Consider the following 23487-nt stretch of genomic DNA (forward strand, 5'->3'; position numbering starts at 1 on the left):
ACAATGACACGTAATAGAGAAGACCACAGGGCTGTATGGCATCCCATGTCTCATTTTGCCGATCAAACGAGTACTCACTACCACACTCAAACTGTGGCCTACAAAGATGCAGCCTCAGCAGAGGCCTATTACCCTAAATTCTTTAAGATACAGCTGAGGACCAGTCATATAAGAATATACTGTTTTGTTTACAGATATCTGAGCAACATGGTAGAGAGAAAGGTATTAAAATGTGAATATGAATGCTTTTGTTTATTAACAGAACTTGTCACGGAGACGGATTCTGAACTGAGCCACTGTAGAATACAGATCAGTTCATTTAAAAACACAACCAAGAACAACCAGGCGCCTCTAGAGCCTGCAGAGCGCGCAAGTCCCTACCAAATGCATGAGACTGAAACAAACACCCTTGAGTTGATGAAACTGAGGAGAACCACAGGGCCTAGGGCTCCATTTAGGACTGGGATGTGAACTGAATCCTTCATTTGATTGAGGAGTCAAATGCTAACTGATTCACTTGTTAAAGTTTTATATCTGAACGAAATCTTTTTGAATTCAGATATTCACACTTCTGCTGATCAAACGTTTTGATTAGTTCCAGATGTTCCAGTCTGAATTGTGGACCAGAACACAGCTTCTTACCTTTATCCACTGTGAACCAACACAATAAACAAATAAACAAACAGTCAATAGCAGGAAGACTCTGGAGGACAGAGTGAGAAACGTGTGACCCATTATGTGTTTACCTAAGTCCTCCAGCTCTGATGTCATAGATTTGGAGCGCATTGACAGGGCAGTGGTTGGGGCTCTCTTTGGTGGAGGCGGAGCTACAGAGAGAGACAGAGAGAGAGGACATAATTAACACAAGGTTAAAAAACACTAAACATTTATGAGCTAACTAAAGCTATCTTATAGGCGATGTACAGTATTATACAGCATATGTTTGAGAGGCAACTGTACAGTCTAAACAATCTCTTTAAAATCTTCCTCTTATCTCTCTACTTTCTCCTGGATAACACTGAGATTAAATGGAGAGACAGTGGAGATTTTGCTGAAGTCTCCTGCTGCTAAGATAAAAAGAGCTCAGGAATCTTACATCTGTGTCCTGTACCTTTTTTCCTGGTGGTGTCATCATGGTCCAGGTTCCTGGTGACAGTCACTACTTTAATGACAAGTCGGTTTCCTCCCTTTCGGATCATATTCACCACCTGCCTGTGGCCCACTTTCACCACATTCTCCTGATTCACCTGGAAAAGTCACACAGAAACACACTAATCATGCAGTGCACATTGTAAACCTACAACAAGCCTGACCCATAAACATTTAGAACAGAACAGAAATTTAGGAAAAAATACAACAAACACAATATGATATTAACACACACACACACACACCCACCACACACATACAAAGTGTAACTCAACATAAGTGTGAGTAAAACCACAGTTCAGTTATGAATAATTAACCGCTCAAGCATGCTTTACTAAACCAGCTGTCTGAGAACATGGCCAAATGCAACACTCTAAATAAGAAATCACATTAGACTGCCCTACATTAGAATGTATCAAGCTATGACCGAGAAAATACAAACCACATTTCCACAAAAGTTAGGACGCTAAGGAAAAGGTACATACAAACAGAATGCAAAAATAGGCAAATCGTTTAAATCCCACATTTCAAATATTGGATCTGGAAAGTATATCCCCTTTATGAATTTGATGCCAACATTGTGTTCCAAAAGAACTGGTGACAGAGCAAGAAAAACTGGCAAAGCTGTTTAATGTTGCCCAAAAAATGTAAATAAAAAATACAAAAATTGGTTAACTGGCCACTGTTAACTGGTCAGTGACATGACTGGGTTTTAAAAGAGCATCTCAGAGAGGCAGAGTCTTTCCAAATTAAAGACACGGAGAAGTCCAACACTCTGTTAAAGGCTATATAGGCAAAGACTGAAACAATTAAAAAAAATAACACTAGGAATATCACTAGATTCCAAAAAAGAGGCAAAGTGATGGTCTGATGAATTAAAATAATGAATGCTGCATCCCCAAGTCTAAAGAGCAGAAAGACCATCTGGCTTATTATAAGCACACAGTTCAAAAGACAGCATCTGTGATGTTATGAAGGGGGCATTCGTGCACATGGCATGGGTGACGGGTTTGTAGGCACTGTTAATGCTGAACGATATACTCAGGTTATGGAGCAACATTTGGCCATCGAGACCTTACGTTTTTCTGGGAAGGCCTTGCTTTATTCAACAAACCAGGGCCATCCACATTCTGCATGGATTACAACAGCATGAATGTCACCCAACAAAAACCACTGGTGCATTATGAAATGAAAAAAACTAAAGCTATAATGCAAACCCTGAGCTGAAATCCTGTATGAAGCAAGAATGAGAAACAAGCTTCACTCTCCAAACTACAGCAACTGGTCTCCTCAGTTCCCAAATGTTTACAGAATGTTGTTAAAAGAAGAGGTGATACATAATGTCCATGTTTGTTTTTTGATCATGTTGTTAGCATCCAATCAAAAGGGATTTTTTTTAAGAAAACATTCTCAGTTTAAACATTTACCGTGTTGTTTGGTACTATTTTATCATTATTATTTAAAATAGGGGTTTAAATGATTTATAAATCATTGTATTCTGTTTTTATCACAGTGTCCTAACTTTTCTGGAACATGGGTTTGTGTTTACACAATACGCCATGAAGTTTACTAGGAATATGTGAAGTGCCACACCAATTGCTCGACTGATACACCATGCAGTGCTTCAGTGTAATACAAATACTCACAACGAACTCAGCAAAGAGCAGTGACGTAATACACCACAACAATAATCTCTATGCATAATAATCTCTCTCTCTCTCTCCTGTCTCTATATCTCTCTGAGGATTTTCCTCACACAGCTGATGGCAGCAGAGGATATGAGTCATGATACTGCAGAACGCACGCACACACACACACACAAACACACATTTCTGATATGAATGTTATTATAAATGTGTTTAAATACCGTTTAGAGCTGGTTTCTGTTTGCTACAGTTACAGTGACGTTCTCTAAAAAAACTTTCTCATCCACTCAGAGAGAGAGAGACAGAGCAGTAGAGAGGTTGAAACAGAGGGATAGACGTATGGATGGATGGGTGGACAGAGACAGACACACAACAAATGACCCACACTGAATAAATAAACACACAAAACAACCAAAATTGTACACACACACACACACACACACAGCTCAACTACATACAGCTGATTCTGCCTAATCTGTGTGTGTGTGTTTAGATTCTCTTCTCCACTCTGGCATGTGAAGCCTTGGTGACATCAGCCTCCTGGGCTGTTGCCGTGGTTACACAGCACTGTGATTCCACTGCTTGGCTCTCTCTCTCTCCCTCTCTGTCTCTTTTACACACACACTCCTCACAGTGTGTACAGCTCCGCCCGCTGACCCACTTTTATGCACAGCTGAAGGACAGTACACCCGAGAGAATCAGAGTATCAGAGACACAATTACATTTAGTTACATTTAGCGTTGACTTTGAACATCAGTGAGTTCTGGTGCTAATGTGGGACGCAAGGTTCTGGAACATCACTCAAACACGTCCCAAAAAATCCCTACAGAGCACTTTTCCACGGCTACACCATCCAACGGAAAGTTTTTACAGTTTTACCGCACCCATTCCACACTTGGCCTCGAACATGGTGACCTTAGACTCATGTGCAGCTGCTTCAGTGTGTCCCGTTTCATTACCTGTGTGCAACTGAAGGTCACCTGAATGTAGCCGAGTTCAGTTTATAAGGGCTGTCTGAAACAACACAAGATTACTGGGCCTTATGAGTGTATCTTATTCCTTATTAAAGGAAGTGAAATGAACTCACAATGGAACAAGTCGCTGTCTCCGAAACATTTAATCCTCAAAACCACGTGCTATAGTCTAGAGACAGCCTCATTATTTTCTTACAACTATCTCAAAATGAGAAAGATGATACGACTGACTAGATTTAAGATGACTTCACTTGCTCAGACATCCTTTCCCCAGTGTAAACAGCTTCTTACACTGAAGCCAGGACAGAAGTGCAGTCTTTATTATGATCATCACCTCAGTGTGTGAGCAATTATGCAGATTATTATTATATTTTTTTACACAGTTCAGAAGGATGCACGATGTCTGTGTATGTGTGTGTGAGAGATGTTTTATTCATGTGTGGAAGTGTGAGAACAGATTTTCCCTCTGGCTGACCGTCAGTTCACTAGAGCCCTGTGTTCACCGCTGCTCCTAAAATGTCACAGGCAAAGAAAAAAAAAGGCCATTTCTGAGCTAATCTAATCTAATCTGATCTAATCTGATCCCTGCACACTGCGCACTATCGGGATGAGAGAATGGCCAGCAGCTCCAGTCAGAGCTCACCACTCTAAAAGATAAAGATGTGCATCATAGGAGCTCTTTATTCAACGCTATCTTTGTCAATCCATTTATTATCTACCAGTCCTTTAGAAACCTCTGAAAAGAGGCAGAAATCTTTGGTCTTTGGTCAACATTTTTGGTCACAAAGTTTTCAGCAAAAAATAGTCCTTAAATTGTATCATAAATATTTTTACCCGGTTTTCTCCCACCTTAAAATTCATCCATCCATTCATTCATTCATTATCTGTAACCCTTATCCAGTTCAGGGTCACGGTGGGTCCAGAGACTACCTGGAATCATTGGGTGCAAGGAGGGAATACACCCTGGAGGGGGCGCCAGTCCTTCACAGGGCAACACACACACTCACACATTCATTCACACATTCACTCAGTCACACAATCACTCACACCTACGGTCACATTTTGAGTCGCCAATCCACCTACCAACGTGTTTGTTAGGACTGTGGGAGGAAACCGGAGCACCCGGAGGAAACCCACGCAGACACAGGGAGAACACACCACACTCCTCACAGACAGTCACCTGGAGGAAACCCACGCAGACACAGGGAGAACACACCACACTCCTCACAGACAGTCACCCGGAGGAAACCCATGCAGACACAGGGAGAACACACCACACTCCTCACAGACAGTCACCCGGAGTAAACCCATGCAGACACAGGGAGAACACACCAACTTCTCAGTCAGTCACCCGGAGGAAACCCACGCAGACACAGAGAGAACACACCAACTTCTCACAGTCAGTCACCTGGAGGAAACCCACACAGACACAGGGAGTCTGGAGTTGTGTGACTGCGACACTACCTGCTGCACCACCATGTCGCCCCAACCTTAAAATAGTTCAACCAAAATAATTTAAAATGAGGGATAAGTGTGTCTATTCAAGTTGGAACGGAGAATACAAGTAAGAAGCTGGTGAAGAAGGCCAATATTATCCTCATATACTGCCCCATTTAAGGTGGAACTAAATGTTTGAATATGAAAACTGTAAATAAGATGCAAATAAATGTAAAATAATAATAATTATTATTTCTGTAGCTATGTTCATGTTCTTTCTAGGTAACAGTATGTGACAGAGTCAGAAATTGCATGAGCTTATTTCAAATCATTATTATTTTTATTATAATCATAAGACTGCAGAATACATTCACACAGTATAAAAAGAGTGTGTGTGAAGGTAAGCTTCTGTAATTTCTTACCTACATTAGCCTCGTAACACCAGCGTAAAAACAAGAGGAGCAAGCTTCAGGCATGTCTTGGCTGATTACATTTGTGGTAAGAAACAGAAAAGGTTGATTTTTATTTGTCAAATTATTGCTTTAATGTCTGAGGCTGTTATTGGGCCCACTCCTGGAAGTGTGTGTGATGTGGTTAATTTTACACACTGCTGCCAGAATGGATTGGCGAATGTAAGAGAGACATCGATCGCAGTTTAACAGAACGCTCTGCCAATACCACAACATCCAATTCACACTACAGCAGAGAGAGGGAAAAAAAGAGTAAAACTATGTAGAAGGATATAGACATCACATATAAACACCATACAGTAAAGGCCTTAAACCAGCATTTCCAACAAAAACAGCCATTGAGTACCACATACTCGTTTCTGAGAATATTATACACAGGAAAAACCCAGTGCCTGAGAAAGTGTAAAGTCAAACATTAGAATACACATCCATCCATCCATTATCTGTAAGCGCTTATCCAATTCAGGGTTACTGAGTGTCCAGAGCCTATCTGGAATCATTGGGCGCAAGGCGGGAATACACCTTGGAGGGGGCGCCAGTCCTTCAGAGGGCAACACACACACTCACATTCACTCACACACTCACACCTATGGACACTTTTGAGTCGCCAATCCACCTACCAACGTGTGTTTTTGGACCGTGGGAGGAAACCGGAGCACCTGGAGGAAACCCACGCAGACACAGGGAGAACACACCACATTCTTCACAGACAGTCACCCGGAGGAAACCCACGCAGACACAGGGAGAACACACCACACTCCTCACAGACAGTCATCCGGAGGAAACCCACGCAGACACAGGGAGAACACACCACACTCCTCACAGGCAGTCACCCGGAGGAAACCCACGCAGACACAGGGAGAACACACCACACTCCTCACAGACAGTCACCCGGAGGAAACCCACGCAGACACAGGGAGAACACACCACACTCCTCACAGACAGTCACCCTGAGAAAACCCACGCAGACACAGAGAGAACACACCACACTCCTCATAGACAGTCACCCTGAGGAAACCCACGCAGACACAGAGAGAACACACCACACTCCTCACAGACAGTCACCCGGAGCGGGAATCGAACCCACAACCTCCAGGTCCCTGGAGCTGTGTGACTGCGACACTAACCTGCTGCACCACCGTGCCACCCCATTAGAATACACAGAATGATTAAAATAATACAGAAAGTTGGACCTATAACAACCATGCAGACTCCAGTTAATCTGGTTTGTTCCATGAGAACTGCATCCTTACTTTAACTGCATGCATTTATACTTGGTAGACAACAAAGCATCTCCGGTGGTCACGTAGTAGTGCGATCACTGTGTGGAACATAATATGCAAAGCTCCATGATTACCTTCCTCGTGGTGCTTTGTGACATACTGTATTGGGTGGTATTAGGGCTGTCTAATGTACATTAGTGAGATGTACGGACACGTTCATACCATCTGACTAAAAAAGGTCAAAGACCACCTGAGGAAATGAATCTGTTCAAATGTCTCTTGGTTGTGTTTACACCTGTTGTTTTTTATGTGGTTAGTCTCTATGCAGATTAAAGTTGGGCAGTACAATGGTAATACTTTACACTTTATTTAAAAATGCTCTGTAGACCACCACCGTTGTGAGTTTAGAACCGGGTTTGGGTTAAAAGAGAAAGGAACGAACCTTTAAACAGACAAAATATTCAGAAGACATTTCACTTAACCTTGTGCTCACAGGTATGACGCTTTATCTCTATCAGATACTTTTTTTAAATCGTCAACACGAGTGTCTGTGTGCACTGCTGGGCTGAGCTGCACAGCGCCAAAAACCCCTCATTCAACCCATATTCACAGATATGGGGCTCACGCAACCTGACACTGCACCCCCCAGCCCATACAGTATATCATGAAAATATTCTGATACTTTATGACAGTATGAAAAATGTGTATCCCACCTATCCCTAAAGCAGATATGGTGCTTGAAAGTTTGTGAACCTGCAGAGTTTAATATATTTCTGCATAAATTTGATCAAGACTTTTCTAAATAGTTTGGCCTCCACCAATCCACAGTCAGACAAATTGAGGAGAGTCAACTTGAGGGATTGAATGCAGAAGTATAGTAAACTCTGAAGGGTTTAGAAATGTTCAAGCACCAGTGCAATCCCGATACTCAGCATTGCACCAAACTAGATATAAACATATCCAGGTGTTTCACCATAACCACACTTAAAGCTTTAGTCGTTGATAGAGAGGAGATAATTAAACTCGTCTGGGTCTGAAAGCAAGAAGAGCTGGAGAGAATCATGCAGTGATCCAAGTTAATATGTTATAGGACTGAACTTTGGAGGTGTGGCTTCAGATTTATTTGAGACAGTGAAAGCAGGTCCCCTGAATAAAAAGGAAGTTATTGAAAAGGCAAGTGTGTGTGTGTAAAATTGTATGAAACCAATGATTTCTTTAAATCATCAAACACACACACACACACACACACACACACACACACACACACACACACACACACACACACACACACACACACAGACCTCAGATGGTCCAATAAAACATTGTAAACGCAGCTTGTGGATTTGACAGAGAGATTAATGTGTGGGTTTAGGGGCGAGATTTTTGGCATTATCTAACTCATTCATCACTCTCTCCCTCCCTCTCTCTCTCTCTCTCTCTCTCTCTCTCTGTGTGTGTGTGTAAAATCTCCAGTTTCCAGTGTGTAAAAGGAAAGATTCTGTGTTTTTGTGCCATGCTACTGGAACTGTATCTGCCCTGTAGGATTTAATGCTTTGAGAAATGCACTGTAATATTTTACACACTGTCTTTATTAAATCTATCAGCAGAACTACAGCTCAGAGATGAACATCAGTGGGATACCCCTGTTTCCATAGTTCTATTACATCTCTTCCATAGTTAAACTACACCCGTTTCTGTGGTTAAGGCAGAGTATTTCCATGGTTACATTACATCTATTGCTGTCACACACTGCACAGTTCTGTAGGTATGGTTTACAGCCATGTTCTAATTACTATAGTTCTGCTACAACTATTTACATCATTACACTGCAGCTCTGTATGTCTGTCCAAGTACAACCACATACATTCATTCATTCATTGTCTGAAACCGCTTATTCAGTACAGGTGAGTCCGGAGCCTACCCGCAATCACTGGTTGCAAGGCAGGAACACACCCTGAAGGGGGAGCAAGTTGTTCACAGGGTGTCTCTCTCACACACACACACACACACACACACACACACACACACACACAAAAAAAATATAAAATCCTACACAGAAAGAAAATGAATTCAGAAAATGGAAAATGATGCCTGTTGGTCAGAGCTCTTATATTTTTCATGCCTTTATTGTGATAAATCCTATGTTCTGTACATTCTCCACTCCACTGTGTGTGTGTGTGGTGTGTGCTTCTGTAATAGTAAACTCAGCGATTTTCCTTCACTGTGTTTTCTCAAATTAATTTTACAATTAGTCATAAGGGCTCACACACACACACACACAACCTCGATCATGGGTACACTGAACTCATGTATCAAATTACGACACTTATCTCTATGGATGGACCACACTCATTTCCATATTCATGTTACATTTCCATGGTTACACCTGCATAAGGTGCCAACGTGTACATATGTCAGCGTATAAACGTCTGTATGTGAAGTGTGTGTGTATTAATAACCTGCTGACTATCACTAGTCAGTGTGTGTGTGTAGACAGAAAAACAGCTTTTTTGTAAACACCTTTAACAGATCATCATCAGACTGTGTGTGTGTGTGTGTGTGTGCTGTGACGCAGTGTTAAAGACGGGCAGTGATGATTCATGCCTTTGCAGACGCAACTGAAAGAGACTCCACAGACATCATCACTGAAAAAGAAACACACACACACACACACACACACACCATCTCACAACCAAATTTTAATATTCATTCACATGAAATCATCCTACAGAAAAATATCATGAGATTATACAAATGATTCTAGACTATCTCAATATTTTGTGCTGGATAAGAACTACTTACACCACGCAGAACCTTCACAGAGGAGAAAAGTCTTAACTATGCACACGACTTCACTTAATAAGTGATCATTATTTGCACTAAAGGACCTCCCAATACACTGAAATGAACAGGGTCTGAATATCTACATCCACAATAACAGAGCTATTCTATATTTAGAAACTCAGCTGAAAATATTCTGAGCACAGAGACCGCCGCAGCACAGAGCTTCAGACATTAAAGCGATAGTTCAACAACAAATTCACCACCAAATTTATATATTCACAATGCATTTTCTGATGTCTATAAACATGAACTCACATACAATGCAAAGCCATCTGTGCTCTTCACCATTTCTGTGAGGATTTGATGTCATTCAGCCTCAATGTTTTAAAGGTCAATTACTGAACAAACATCACTGCAGCTCCTCCCAAAGATATTTGTCCACATTGCAACGCTGGGGAGCTTAAAGGCAATGTTCTCACAGCAACACAAACAGCTCCTCCTGTTTGTTTTCATTCAGAAGCTCGGCATAAAGTGGAAAGTTGAGGTTGAGTAAGAAACAGACTGTACCTCCCTTGTGGCTGAAGTCGAACCTGTCTGGAGGTTTTTATTCACTGTTTGATTTACCACAGAAACCCATTTATAACTCAAGCTGTTTAGTTCTGCAACATTTTAGGTTTGTGTGTGTTTTTTTTGTTTGTTTTTTTCTATTAAAAGTTAGCTGTCGAAGCCAGTTCCACATTAAGTAACGAATCTCAAACAGCAAAAATAAGTCAATTTTACACACCTATGGAGCACGAGCAGAGCAACATTCTTAACCCTCAAGCTTCATGCTTTTAAACATTCAGAGGTTTCTCTGCTAACAAAACGCCTCCAGAGGCCATTTTTCATGGCTCAGCAAGTGGCTCACGGAGAGGATGAGACCTTTTTCCACTGCCCAAACAGACCAGAGAGTTAGCAAATGGTGAGGAAACATTCTCTGAATGTTATAAAAAGTGTATTGGATTAAAAACATGAACATCACTTTTAAACCTTGTGGAAGACTCTTGGCACTGAGCCTCAGTCTGTTATGCTAGGCTTTCTCTCCCTCTGCTTATGGCAGAGAAATGGCATCTGGAGGTTTTTAGACAATGGAGAGAACTCCAAATGTTGAAAAGCACAAACCGAGATGAGAGTACTGCTCTATTCCTGCTCCATCCATTATCTGTAAGCGCTTATGCAATTCAGGGTCGCGGAGGGTCCAGAGCCTACCTGGAATCATTGGGCACAAGGCAGGAATACACCCTGGAGGGGGCGCCAGTCCTTCACAGTGCAACACACACACTCACTTTTAAGTTGCCAATCAACCTACCAAAGGGAGGAAACCGACGCAGACACAGGGAGAACACACCACACTCCTGGAGTCACCCGGAGTGGGAATCGAACCCACAACCTCCAGGTCCCTGGAGCTGTGTGATTACAACACTACCTGCTGCGCCACTGTGCCACCCTATTCCTGCTCGGTCATAGGTGGGTGATATCGACTTATTTTTGCTGGTTTGGATTACTTAAGATGGAAATATCGCCAAAATCATGGTGATGGCTAACTGCTTTACTGAAAATGATACAAAACCAAACAGCTCGAATTCCAAATGAGTTTCTGTGGTAATTCAAATGATGAATAAAAACCTTTATATATATTTCCTCAAACAAAACATTCCACCATAAAATACGGAGAGCACCTGAACATAAACAAACCAGAGAGAACTGCGTTTTCAAAAGTCGTAGATGCCCCCTCTGTGCTCATCTGATCATTTTAGTCCTTTAGATTTCATTATATATTGGAGAAAAAAAAAAGATTTTTGACCTCTGCTGCTAGCTGTATTTGCTCTTGTATGGTGCGGATCCACCAGAGACCTACACACAGCACAAAATGAAAAAGTGAGTGATTTTGAAATCACTCAAGCATTTTCTGGGTATGGTTTGGTACATTTTTCAACTAAAATCAATGAGACAACCAAGATCCCTCAGGCTTATTAGAGGAGTGAGTATTACCAGCTAATGTTAATAGCTAATGTTATCAGAATGTTATCAGCTAATAGAGCTAATGCTAACACAACATCACAGAAACATCCTTGTCCAGTAGTATTTATCATGCCACCCAGACTTAAAATGTTTGATTACGTGCCTGCCTCTCTCATCTAGTGCCAAAAGGTATTAAATATGGATTTGCTATATTAGCTTTGAAGCTCTAATGCTAAACCTGAAGAAACTTAGGCAAAGACGTGGTTTAATTTATGGACACAGAATGAATGGAGACCTGCAGCACAAAGACATGTCTCATCTCAACTCTGAGGACGATACACAGCAACTGTTCCCATAGCAACAGTCATCACACTGAGGAGTCTGGGCTTTAAAGCAATGTGTAAAAGAGACACTGAGCATGTGCAAGGAATGAGACTGTCTTAATTTTTATAATGAAGGGGGTTCATGAATGGGCAGCATTTACTAAGACCATGACAACTTGCTCATATATTATTACTGATATTATTCATGTGTCCATGACACGCGCACACACACACACATAGAATGATTATTGGATTAGGAGCACTCTGTAGTCCTACAATTACAGACTGTAGTCCATCTGTTTCTCTGCATAATTTCGTATCCCCTTTAAACCCTGTTCTTCAATATTCAGGACCCCCACAGGACCACCACAGAGCAGGTATGATTTGGTTGGTAGATCATTCTGAGTGCTGCAGTGACACTGATGTGGTGTATTGTGCTGGTACGAGTGGATCAGACACAGTCGTGCTGCTGGAGTTTTTAAACAGTGTCCACTCTATTATGCCCCTTTCACACATGCACAGTAATCCAGAAATGTTCTGGAGTTTACCCAGAGGAGCTGTATGTGTGAACATGACCATATGCAACTCCTGGCACCCTAGTAAAGACTCCTGGTAAAATCCAAGTCAGCGCATGCGAGAATGGAGTACAAAATATTCCGAATATTCCACTGCATGCACTGCACAGGCACTGCCCCACACCTAAAGCACCTTTCATTTCCTGCTGTGAGAGCACACCTGATGCGGAAAGTCTGTGAACTGCATGTGTGAATGACCACTACGGGACATCCCCGGACCCGATACTCCAGAGTTTCTCTAGTTCATACCTACCTATTCGGTCCACCTTGTAGATGTAAAGTCAGAGACAATGGCTCATCTGTTGCGCACAGTTTGTGTTGGTCGACCTCTTGTCCTTCATCAGTCCACACACGACACCACTTTCAGGACACTGTTGGCTGGATATTTTTTGTTGGTGGACTATTCTAAGTCCAGCAGTGATGCTGAGGGGTATAAAAACTCCTGCCCTGTGTTCGATCCACTCATACCAGCACAACACACACAAACATGCCAGCCCTATGTCTGCGTGACTTCAGCGCTGAGAATGATCCACTGCCCAAATCATACCTGCTCTGTAGTGGTCCTCACCATTGAAGAACAGGGTAAATGGGGCTCACCAAGTATACACAGAGACAGATGGACTACAGTCTGTAATTTGGAACTACAAAGTGCTCCTGTATGTAGATACAAGGCAGGTGTTCCTAATCCAGTGATCGTTCGGTATACAAGGCTAACACAAGTTCCTTTAAGGCACACGAAGCTCAATGCGCTTGGAGGAGAACAGTAATCACTGATGTTATGTTAGCTACAATACACCTGAGAATCGGTCTGGACTGACGTGAACAATACGAAATGAAAATGAAGTGAACTGAGTTTAACTGAACAGAACTTGTACTGGTCTGTACCCCTCTGTTTTTGCCATTTGGCACACTTCTATATTCTTGTTATTTGGTTTTGTTTTGGTCCTTGCCCCACCTTTGGTTGCTATGGACCTGTCTTTGCCCGGGTCCTACGATTCTTCAGGCTGTTTCTCCCTTTGTCTCTCCAGTCCCTTTGGCTTCTGCCCCAGTCCTGTGGTTCAGAAGACTTCTGCCTTTGTCCATGAGGGCCCATCCACTCTTGTCCCTGGTCCTGTGTCCCTAAGTTCCTGCTGTAGCCCCTGGTCCTGTCTGTCACACTCTATTCTCCCGTCTCTCTTTACGTCTCAGACCCTATATGCCTGTCCTTGTCACATCTCCATACCTGTCCAGTCTCTTTCCTTGTCCTGCAACCAGTCCCATGTCCAGTTCTTTCTCCATTCTCATGTGCAGTATCATCATTTGTACTCCTTGTTTTGTACTGGCCCTGGTCCCTCCTCTAGCGAGTCTCGTTGGGTGAGTCTGCTTCATGCCTTGGAAGCTGCATGTTGGAAATCTGTAAAGGTCTCAACTTGTCTAGCTCTGTTTTCCTGGTCCATGTGCTTCTCTGGCTGTGTGTTCCACTTTCCTCTCAAATCCCTTAATACACACTTTGGTGGGTGGATTGGCCTGGCACCCAATGACTCTGGTAGGTCTTGGACATAACATGACCCTGATTGGGATGAAGCAGTTCATTAATGAATTAAACGGAGTTAAACCAAACTAAATTGAGTTGACAGCGCTGAAGGCCTGTCAATGTCGAGAAATAAGAACAGCTCTCAGAGCCTCAGCTTCACTCAATTATTCACAACACTACAGCACATCAACACTGCAGTTATTTATAGAGTGTGTGTGTGTGTGTGTGTTGTTACTACATCAAAGCCATGTGCCTGAAATGGTAGCAGGACTCTTTAAACAGGTGGAAAAGAGTTCACTCTTCACTGAAGCTTTCAGTTCTGCTGGAAATATATAAAGGACAAGATATATTTCTTTTTGATGATGATGATGTTTCCTGAACTGATAATTCATTGTCTGTAACCGCTTATTCAATTTAGGTTCATGGTGAGTCTGGGGCCTACTCGGAATCACCGGGAGCTAGGCGGCAACACACCCTGGAGGAACCGCCAGTCCTTCGCAGGGCGACACACAATTGCACACTCACACTTCCGGACACATTTGAGTCGCCATTCCACCTACCAACGTGTGTTTCTAGACCGTGGGAGGAAACCAGAGCACCTGGAGGAAACCCATGCAGACACAGAGAGAACACACCACACTCTTCACAGACAGTCACCTGGAGGAAACCCACGCAGAAACAGAGAGAACACACCACACTCCTCACAGACAGTCACCTGGAAGAAACCCACACAGACACAGGGAGAACACACCACACTCCTCACAGACAGTCACCTGGAGGAAACCCACGCAGACACAGGGAGAACACACCACACTCTTCACAGACAGTCACCTGGAGGAAACCCACGCAGACACAGAGAGAACAGACCACACTCCTCACAGACAGTCACCCGGAGGAAACCCACGCAGACACAGGGAGAACACACCACACTCCTCACAGACAGTCACCCGGAGGAAACCACCCACGCAGACACAGGGAGAACACACCACACTCCTCACAGACAGTCACCCGGAGGAAACCCATGCAGACACAGGGAGAACACACCACACTCCTCACAGACAGTCACCCGGAGGAAACCCATGCAGACACAGGGAGAACACACCACACTCCTCACAGACAGTCACCCGGAGGAAACCCACACAGACACAGGGAGAACACACCACACTCCTCACAGACAGTCACCCGGAGGAAACCCACACAGACACAGGGAGAACACACCACACTCCTCACAGACAGTCACCCGGAGGAAACCCACGCAGACACTGGGAGAACACACCACACTCCTCACAGACAGTCACCGGGAGGAAACCCACACAGACACAGGGAGAACACACCAACTCCTCACAGACAGACAAACCCACAACCTCCAGGTCCCTGGAGCTGTGAGACACTACCTGCTACGCCACCATGCCGCCCTGAACTGATAATGAATCTGAATAAAACAGATTAATAAACAATTAACACATATACAGTAACATCGCCGTATCAGGATAACAGAGGCCCAGGTGGAAACAGTACGCTCACAGGCCTTCCGCTCCTCTCTCGGAGTAAAGAGATATCTCTGATATATTAACTCTGAGAAGAAGGAACACAATCCTGTTAAAGTTACCTGATCTGTTAAAGACCCAGGGCAGCAAGGTCAGTGGTTTTCTGGGTCGCTGAGAACAACACTGTCCACTCTATTAAAAACTCCTTCACTATAGTTCATGTGGGCCACATGACAAATATACAGCAACGTCTGTAACAGTACACTGCAATCACCTGAACCACATGAACCTATAGACAAACAGTGCCAAGCCTAGACCAGAGAGGCAGTGTTGAAGCTCCATGCAGTACTTATTGGATGAACTGAAGTGAGGCAAGTCATCTGCATCAACACTTTAAACAAAGCTGTGAGAAGTTGATGGCCTTTAGTGACATAAATAATACTAAAGTCTTGCCAGAGGAGCGGAGACATTAAACCCCTGTTTAATACTCTTCATTTCAGAGGAAACGATGTCCGTATCTAGATTGCCAAGTTGATGAACAATCTAATAATTCTGAGGGTTTTTGGGCTTTAAAAATTCCCATTCCATTTTGTCTAATATGATTCCTTATATCATCGCTGTCCAATCAAAAACATGTATCTCCATTTTTGTCCAATTTTTATTTACTACATCATTAGAACACAATAGCAGCAGGTTAGTGTCACAGTCACAGAGCTACAGGGACCTGCAGGTTGTGTGTTCGAGTCTCGCTCTGGGTGACTGTCTGTGAGGAGTGTGGTGTGTTCTCCCTGTGTCCGCGTGGGTTTCCTCCGGGTGACTGTCTGTGAGGAGTGTGGTGTGTTCTCCCTGTGTCCGCGTGGGTTTCCTCCGGGTGACTGTCTGTGAGGAGTGTGGTGTGTTCTCCCTGTGTCTGTGTGGGTTTCCTCCGGGTGACTGTCTGTGAGGAGTGTGGTGTGTTCTCCCTGTGTCCGCGTGGGTTTCCTCCGGGTGACTGTCTGTGAGGAGTGTGGTGTGTTCTCCCTGTGTCTGTGTGGGTTTCCTCCGGGTGCTCCAGTTTCCTCCCACGCTCCAAAAACAGGCGTCGGTAGGTGGATTGGTGACTCAAAAGTGTCCGTAAGAGTGAGGGTGTGAGTGAAAGTGTGAGTGGTGAGTGCCTGCCTTGCACCCAGTGATTCCAGGTAGGCTCTGGATAAGTGGTTACAGACAATGAATGAATGAATGAATGTTTTGGATTGAACAGCGACAATATGCGTATACAGGTGTTATAAAAACTAGTTGGAAGCTGGAAATAAGAGCCGTTTATGAATATAATGGTCACTGTGAATGCTTCCTGAGGTTAATAATAAATACATCACAAACACTGAAGAGCGCCAGTGGATAAATCCAGTATTAGCTCTGTGTGAGCCTGCAGATGTGTCTATATAAATCACTATAACAGACAGTGCTAGACGTTCATCCAGAAGAACAAGCCGAGACACGCTTTAATGCTGCACTTACTGATGAAATTATATCACTAATTATCACTAACAATTTGTAATTAACACAACCACAATGTCTTTTTAATTTTCTTAACCCTTTCCTTGTCCGACATCAAAGCTTTTCTTTTTGTTTGCATGATCATGTGGTCATTTTATGGGAAAACAAAATCTAATAAAACACTTGTATACAATGGAATAAGAGATATTAGTCTATTAATGTCCTCAGAACACATAACACACTTATACACTAGAATGTTAAATATTAATCACTAAACAGCATAAGAAAACCATCCAATAGAATAAAATAGAGGGTATGTGTTTACTCTGCACACATCTATAAACATGAACTAAGACATAATCATAGCTAAATAAAGTAGTAACATCTTGACCTGTATTTTGTCCACGGGATTTGGCATGATGTTGATTTTTCAGGCTTCTGTACCTGAACTGTTCCTGTTCTGAGCTCTGTGTTATGAGAATTTTACAAGCTCATCAAAGCGCAGGTCGAGGTGAATTCACCATGCCAGTTTATATCTGTTATATATGTTATGTCTTGGCTGATCGACCACACTTGGCATAGTTTGGCCAAACTATCGTTTTCTGCACTTCTCTGGAGTCAAGTAGCATGCTGCTAATGCACATTAGAGAGTAAGAACTTCCCAGCTTGTGTCAACCCTAAGAAGAACATGTACTGTACTGAACCTTACATCAAAATAACACTGAGGATAAAAAAGTACTGGGGATAAAAGAGTAGATAAACACTTCCCTCTGCCTCTGACTTTTTTTCAGAGGTGTCTGTTTTACAATGTGTATATTTTATTTTTTAGCCCTGTTCTCCATAAAAGGTGTAACAGACCCAACAACGCCCCGAAACCTACCCACACCAGACCCAACACCGCCCCTAAACCTACCCACACCAGACCCAACAACGCCCCGAAACCTACCCACACCAGACCCAACACCGCCCCGAAACCTACCCACACCAGACCCAACACTGCCCCGAAACCTACCCACACCAGACCCAACACCGCCCCGAAACCTACCCACACCAGACCCAACACCGCCCCGAAACCTACCCACACCAGACCCAACACCGCCCCGAAACCTACCCACACCAGACCCAACAATGCCCCGAAACCTACCCACACCAGACCCAACACCGCCCCTAAACCTACCCACACCAGACCCAACAACGCCCCGAAACCTACCCACACCAGACCCAACAACGCCCCGAAACCTACCCACACCAGACCCAACACCGCCCCGAAACCTACCCACACCAGACCCAACACCGCCCCTAAACCTACCCACACCAGACCCAACAACGCCCCGAAACCTACCCACACCAGACCCAACACCGCCCCGAAACCTACCCACACCAGACCCAACACCGCCCCTAAACCTACCCACACCAGACCCAACAACGCCCCGAAACCTACCCACACTAGACCCAACACCGCCCCTAAACCTACCCACACCAGACCCAACAACGCCCCGAAACCTACCCACACCAGACCCAACAACGCCCCGAAACCTACCCACACCAGACCCAACACCGCCCCGAAACCTACCCACACCAGACCCAACACCGCCCCTAAACCTACCCACACCAGACCCAACAACGCCCCGAAACCTACCCACACCAGACCCAACACCGCCCCGAAACCTACCCACACCAGACCCAACACCGCCCCTAAACCTACCCACACCAGACCCAACACCGCCCCGAAACCTACCCACACCAGACCCAACACCGCCCCTAAACCTACCCACACCAGACCCAACAACGCCCCGAAACCTACCCACACCAGACCCAACACCGCCCCGAAACCTACCCACACCAGACCCAACACCGCCCCTAAACCTACCCACACCAGACCCAACAACGCCCCGAAACCTACCCACACCAGACCCAACACCGCCCCTAAACCTACCCACACCAGACCCAACACCGCCCCGAAACCTACCCACACCAGACCCAACACCGCCCCGAAACCTACCCACACCAGACCCAACACCGCCCCGAAACCTACCCACACCAGACCCAACACCGCCCCGAAACCTACCCACACCAGACCCAACAACGGCCCGAAACCTACCCACACCAGACCCAACAACGCCCCGAAACCTACCCACACCAGACCCAACACCGCCCCGAAACCTACCCACACCAGACCCAACACCGCCCCGAAACCTACCCACACCAGACCCAACAACGCCCCGAAACCTACCCACACCAGACCCAACAACGGCCCGAAACCTACCCACACCAGACCCAACAACGGCCCGAAACCTACCCACACCAGACCCAACAACGGCCCGAAACCTACCCACACCAGACCCAACAACGGCCCGAAACCTACCCACACCAGACCCAACAACGGCCCGAAACCTACCCACACCAGACGCAACAACGGCCCGAAACCTACCCACACCAGACGCAACACCGCCCCGAAACCTACCCACACCAGACCCAACACCGCCCCGAAACCTACCCACACCATACCCAGCAACGCCCTGAAACCTACCCACACCAGACCCAACAACGGCCCGAAACCTACCCACACCAGACCCAACAACGCCCCGAAACCTATCCACACCATACCCAACAACGCCCCGAAACCTACCCACACAAGACCCAACAACGCCCCGAAACCTACCCACACCAGACCCAACAACGCCCTGAAACCTACCCACACCAGACCCAACACCGCCCCTAAACCTACCCACACCAGACCCAAAACCGCCCCGAAACCTACCCACACCAGACCCAACAACGCCCCGAAACCTACCCACACCAGACACAACACAGCCCCGAAACCTACCCACACCAGACACAACACCGCCCCGAAACCTACCCACACCAGACCCAACACCGCCTCGAAACCTACCCACACCAGACCCAACACCGCCTCGAAACCTACCCACACCAGACCCAACACCGCCTCGAAACCTACCCACACCAGACCCAACAACGCCCGAAACCTACCCACACCAGACCCAACAACGCCCCAAACGTCACACTCAGAGTGATTGGACAGAAATGGTCTGTTCTAGAAAATGTTGTAGACATAGTGACGCCTGTTTCCATTCACCTCAACTATATATAAAAAAAAATCCACAAGTTTCTCTGCAGTCTTCTATTTCACACCAAAACACTCCCCATCACTGTTTACATCAAACACTGAATTATGGGTAAATTTGAAGTTCCTTTTAACCACTGTTATCTGTTAAATACAGTACCCTCATAACTCCAGTGTGTGGACTTGCAGTATAGTTCTAATGTTACATCACCATCACTAAGTGAGCAACTCAGTCAACCATGATATACATCCAGAATACACATGCACACGCATGCGCACGTGCACGCACACACACATTCTTATTTGGGCACACGCACACAAATGCACATGAACAATCATGTGATCACACACATGCAGGACAAGAACCTACATACACACACACACACACACACAAATTCTTACCAATTCACATCTACACACACACGTGCACATTCACACACACTACATGAAACTTTGATGCCAAGTTGTGCAGTATCTTAAATCATGCATGCAGATGGATCTGTTTTTCTGATACACACACACACACACACACACACCACAGTACTCGGATTCTATTCATTCATTGTTAGACAGAGATTATGTGACGAGAATAAAGATAATGTGAGTGTGTTTGTGTGCATGCTGCACCATGTACTATACATACACTGTGTGCCAAAGTGTACAGACACACTTTTAATGAACATTTAGGTGTGTACACAGTGTGGATAACAAAGCATAGATAAGACAGAGAGATATAAAGCCACCCAGCATTGGGCTGTGGAGCGGTGGAGCACCATTCACCTTTGGAATGAGTTGGAGTAGTGTTTGTGATCCAGAACTAATCATTCAACATCTGTACCTGTGTGTATCCACTACACACACACACACACCAGAGTTCAATTCACAGCTTGTATTATCAAAACGTCAAACCCTTTGTGCTTGGATGATGATGTACATTTGTACATGCTCGTATTATCTGCAGAATTAACACAAGTGATGTAATCCTGACTCAAATACAGCTCCATATAGCCTTAGTAATTATTTGATAATTATATTACTTTTAAGGGGAAATATGAGTGATATGACTAACTGTTAGTGCTACTATTATTGCTGAAAATCTACATTAAACATTTTCAGCGTGGCTTTAAAGCATGTGTGTGGTTAATTAGTTCTGCCTAGAATTATATGCAGCCTAGTATTAAGTGTAATCTTTTCCATTGTGCACAGTGTTGAACTAACTGGGTATTAGAATGATTTTACAAAGGGAATGGAGGGAAAAAGCTGAACTAATAAAAACATAACCATAATACAATCATTTAATGCAACCTAGAGGTAATGAATAGAAGTGGACCAAATACTGAGCCCTGGGGAACACCACATGAAATGAAAAACAGTGCAAAATGAGAAAGTGTGTATAGGAAGACATAGTTGAATCATAACAACAGTGGGTAACAAACACACACACACACACATACAGAGAGAGAGAGAGAGAGAGAGAGAGAGAGAGAGAGAGAGAGAGAGAGAGAGAGAGAGAGAGAGAAAGAGACAGAGAGAGAAGTATGAAAAGCTGTGATGAGAATATGGACAAAAGGAGAGAGTGAATACAGATAGCAAGATAGAGAGATGCGGCTCCGTCTCATTTCCCTTCTCCTAATGACAGCACTCTGTCTAATCATCACACAGTGCAGCTGAAGAGAGTGTGTGTGTGTGTTAGCAAACTGCACTTTCCAAGAGGCTCTAATTTAAAGCAGGTAAAACCCTTTCCATTACTGAAGGATCTCTCTACGAGCATAAACACAGCTGAACTCTCCACAGAAACAGCATTCACTTCCACATACACTGTCTCTAGAACTTTTGAGAGATCATTTATAATGAGTGAGTTCAGCTACTTTAGGGTTCCTCAGACATTCAATTGCACACATGGCTTGTATAATCTCCCTAGAAAAGCCTTGTCAAAAGAATTATATCCCTGGAGCAGCCACACATTAATCTGAACTCACCATGGTCAATGCCAAGAATTTGGGCTGTGAAGCACCGAGTTTGTGATCTCTGGAGTGATGGAGCTCCAGCAACAGAACAACAGTGAAAATACCAGCCGTGTGGACAAATTTCATCACGTCTGCCAGAAACATTTGACAAGACATTCACACACCTTTTTCATGAGGTGGATCAGCAGGAGATGCGTCCAACAACTTCTCCATGACGAGTTTAAAACCGACTTCAAAACACAACATTCTGCTTCAGACACAGATAAAGTGCAAAGTCCCTGCAGCATCAGCCCTGTGTACACTCAATACAACTACCGCCTCTGGAAACTGCAGCTTAGTTTAAGGTTGAAAATTCAAACACGGAGAGTGTTTGCCTGCATGAGAGCATGAAAATGCCTGCTCGATTTAAGGTGGAACAAACAATGGAAACATACAGATTACACATGAGAACGTAACTGTCCGTACCATTTAAGGTGGAAAAGAAAGTTAAAAACGCTGGAGCTTTGGCATCAGAATAAAACTGCCTGCACCATTTAAGGTGGAACGGAAAATTAAAAATGATGGAGCTTTGGCATCAGAATAAAACTGCCTGCACCATTTAAGGTGGAACGGAAAATTCAAACATTGGGCTTAGGCTTTAGTAAGCAACTCTCTGCACCATTCAGTGCTGAATATAAAATTCAAACATGAAGACTTTAGAGTGACAACTTTACAGTTTTAAATGAACAGAAGAAAGGTTGAAAAAGTCATAGATTTTATATCAAAAATGAAATTGAATAGAGCTCAAATATTAATATTATTTAAATTCTATTTTTTAAAGTTTTAAATGTAACTCAGTAACACAGGGTTGATGAGCTGGACCAATCAGAATCACATTACAACCAGGAATAAAAGGCCTTCTGTCACCATACGTTCAGCATTTGAACCTCTTGCCACAAACATAGACTGTGATGCTGGTCTTCATATCCATATATACATATATACATGACTCCACACAACAGCCATTAGTCCATCAGAGAGAAAACTGGCAGAAAAGATTATTATTTTTTTACCTCAATGAGGAAATCACCTGTCCGAAGCCCAGCCTGCCAGGCCACGCCCCCTTCATCCACAGACTCCAGGTACTGCAGCGCCGGGAAGGCGGGGGTGGGAGTGAACTCCTCTATCGGAGTGTCCGCTACAAGGGGATAAAAGAAGATATGATCAGTGCTACCTTTACTGTTAGGTTCATAATATGTACAGCATATTTCCAAATGATTTCACTCCTAATGTTGAGTGAATCCTGCTACTGTTACAAATGTGTCTCAAATCCAATCAGAAAATGTCCTGTGGCATTTTTTGCCTTAGCCTTGTGCAACTCCTTCCCACAAATCACAT

The 23487-nt window shown here is 44.1% G+C and overlaps 1 protein-coding gene across 1 annotated transcript in view; it reads right to left on the bottom strand.

Moving 5' to 3' along the window:
* LOC136709894 (SH3 and multiple ankyrin repeat domains protein 2-like) overlaps positions 1-23487 on the bottom strand; it is a 167056-nt gene that overhangs the window by 25277 nt on the left and 118292 nt on the right. The window contains exons 16-19 of the mRNA XM_066685461.1: positions 23163-23287; positions 1112-1247; positions 747-827; positions 643-651 (exon numbers count right to left, since the gene is read on the bottom strand). Coding sequence (XP_066541558.1) covers positions 643-651; positions 747-827; positions 1112-1247; positions 23163-23287 — 351 coding nt within the window. The remainder of the gene's footprint in view (positions 1-642; positions 652-746; positions 828-1111; positions 1248-23162; positions 23288-23487) is intronic.

The sequence above is a fragment of the Hoplias malabaricus genome, chromosome 11 (assembly GCF_029633855.1).
Source record: "Hoplias malabaricus isolate fHopMal1 chromosome 11, fHopMal1.hap1, whole genome shotgun sequence".
NCBI lineage: Eukaryota > Metazoa > Chordata > Actinopteri > Characiformes > Erythrinidae > Hoplias > Hoplias malabaricus.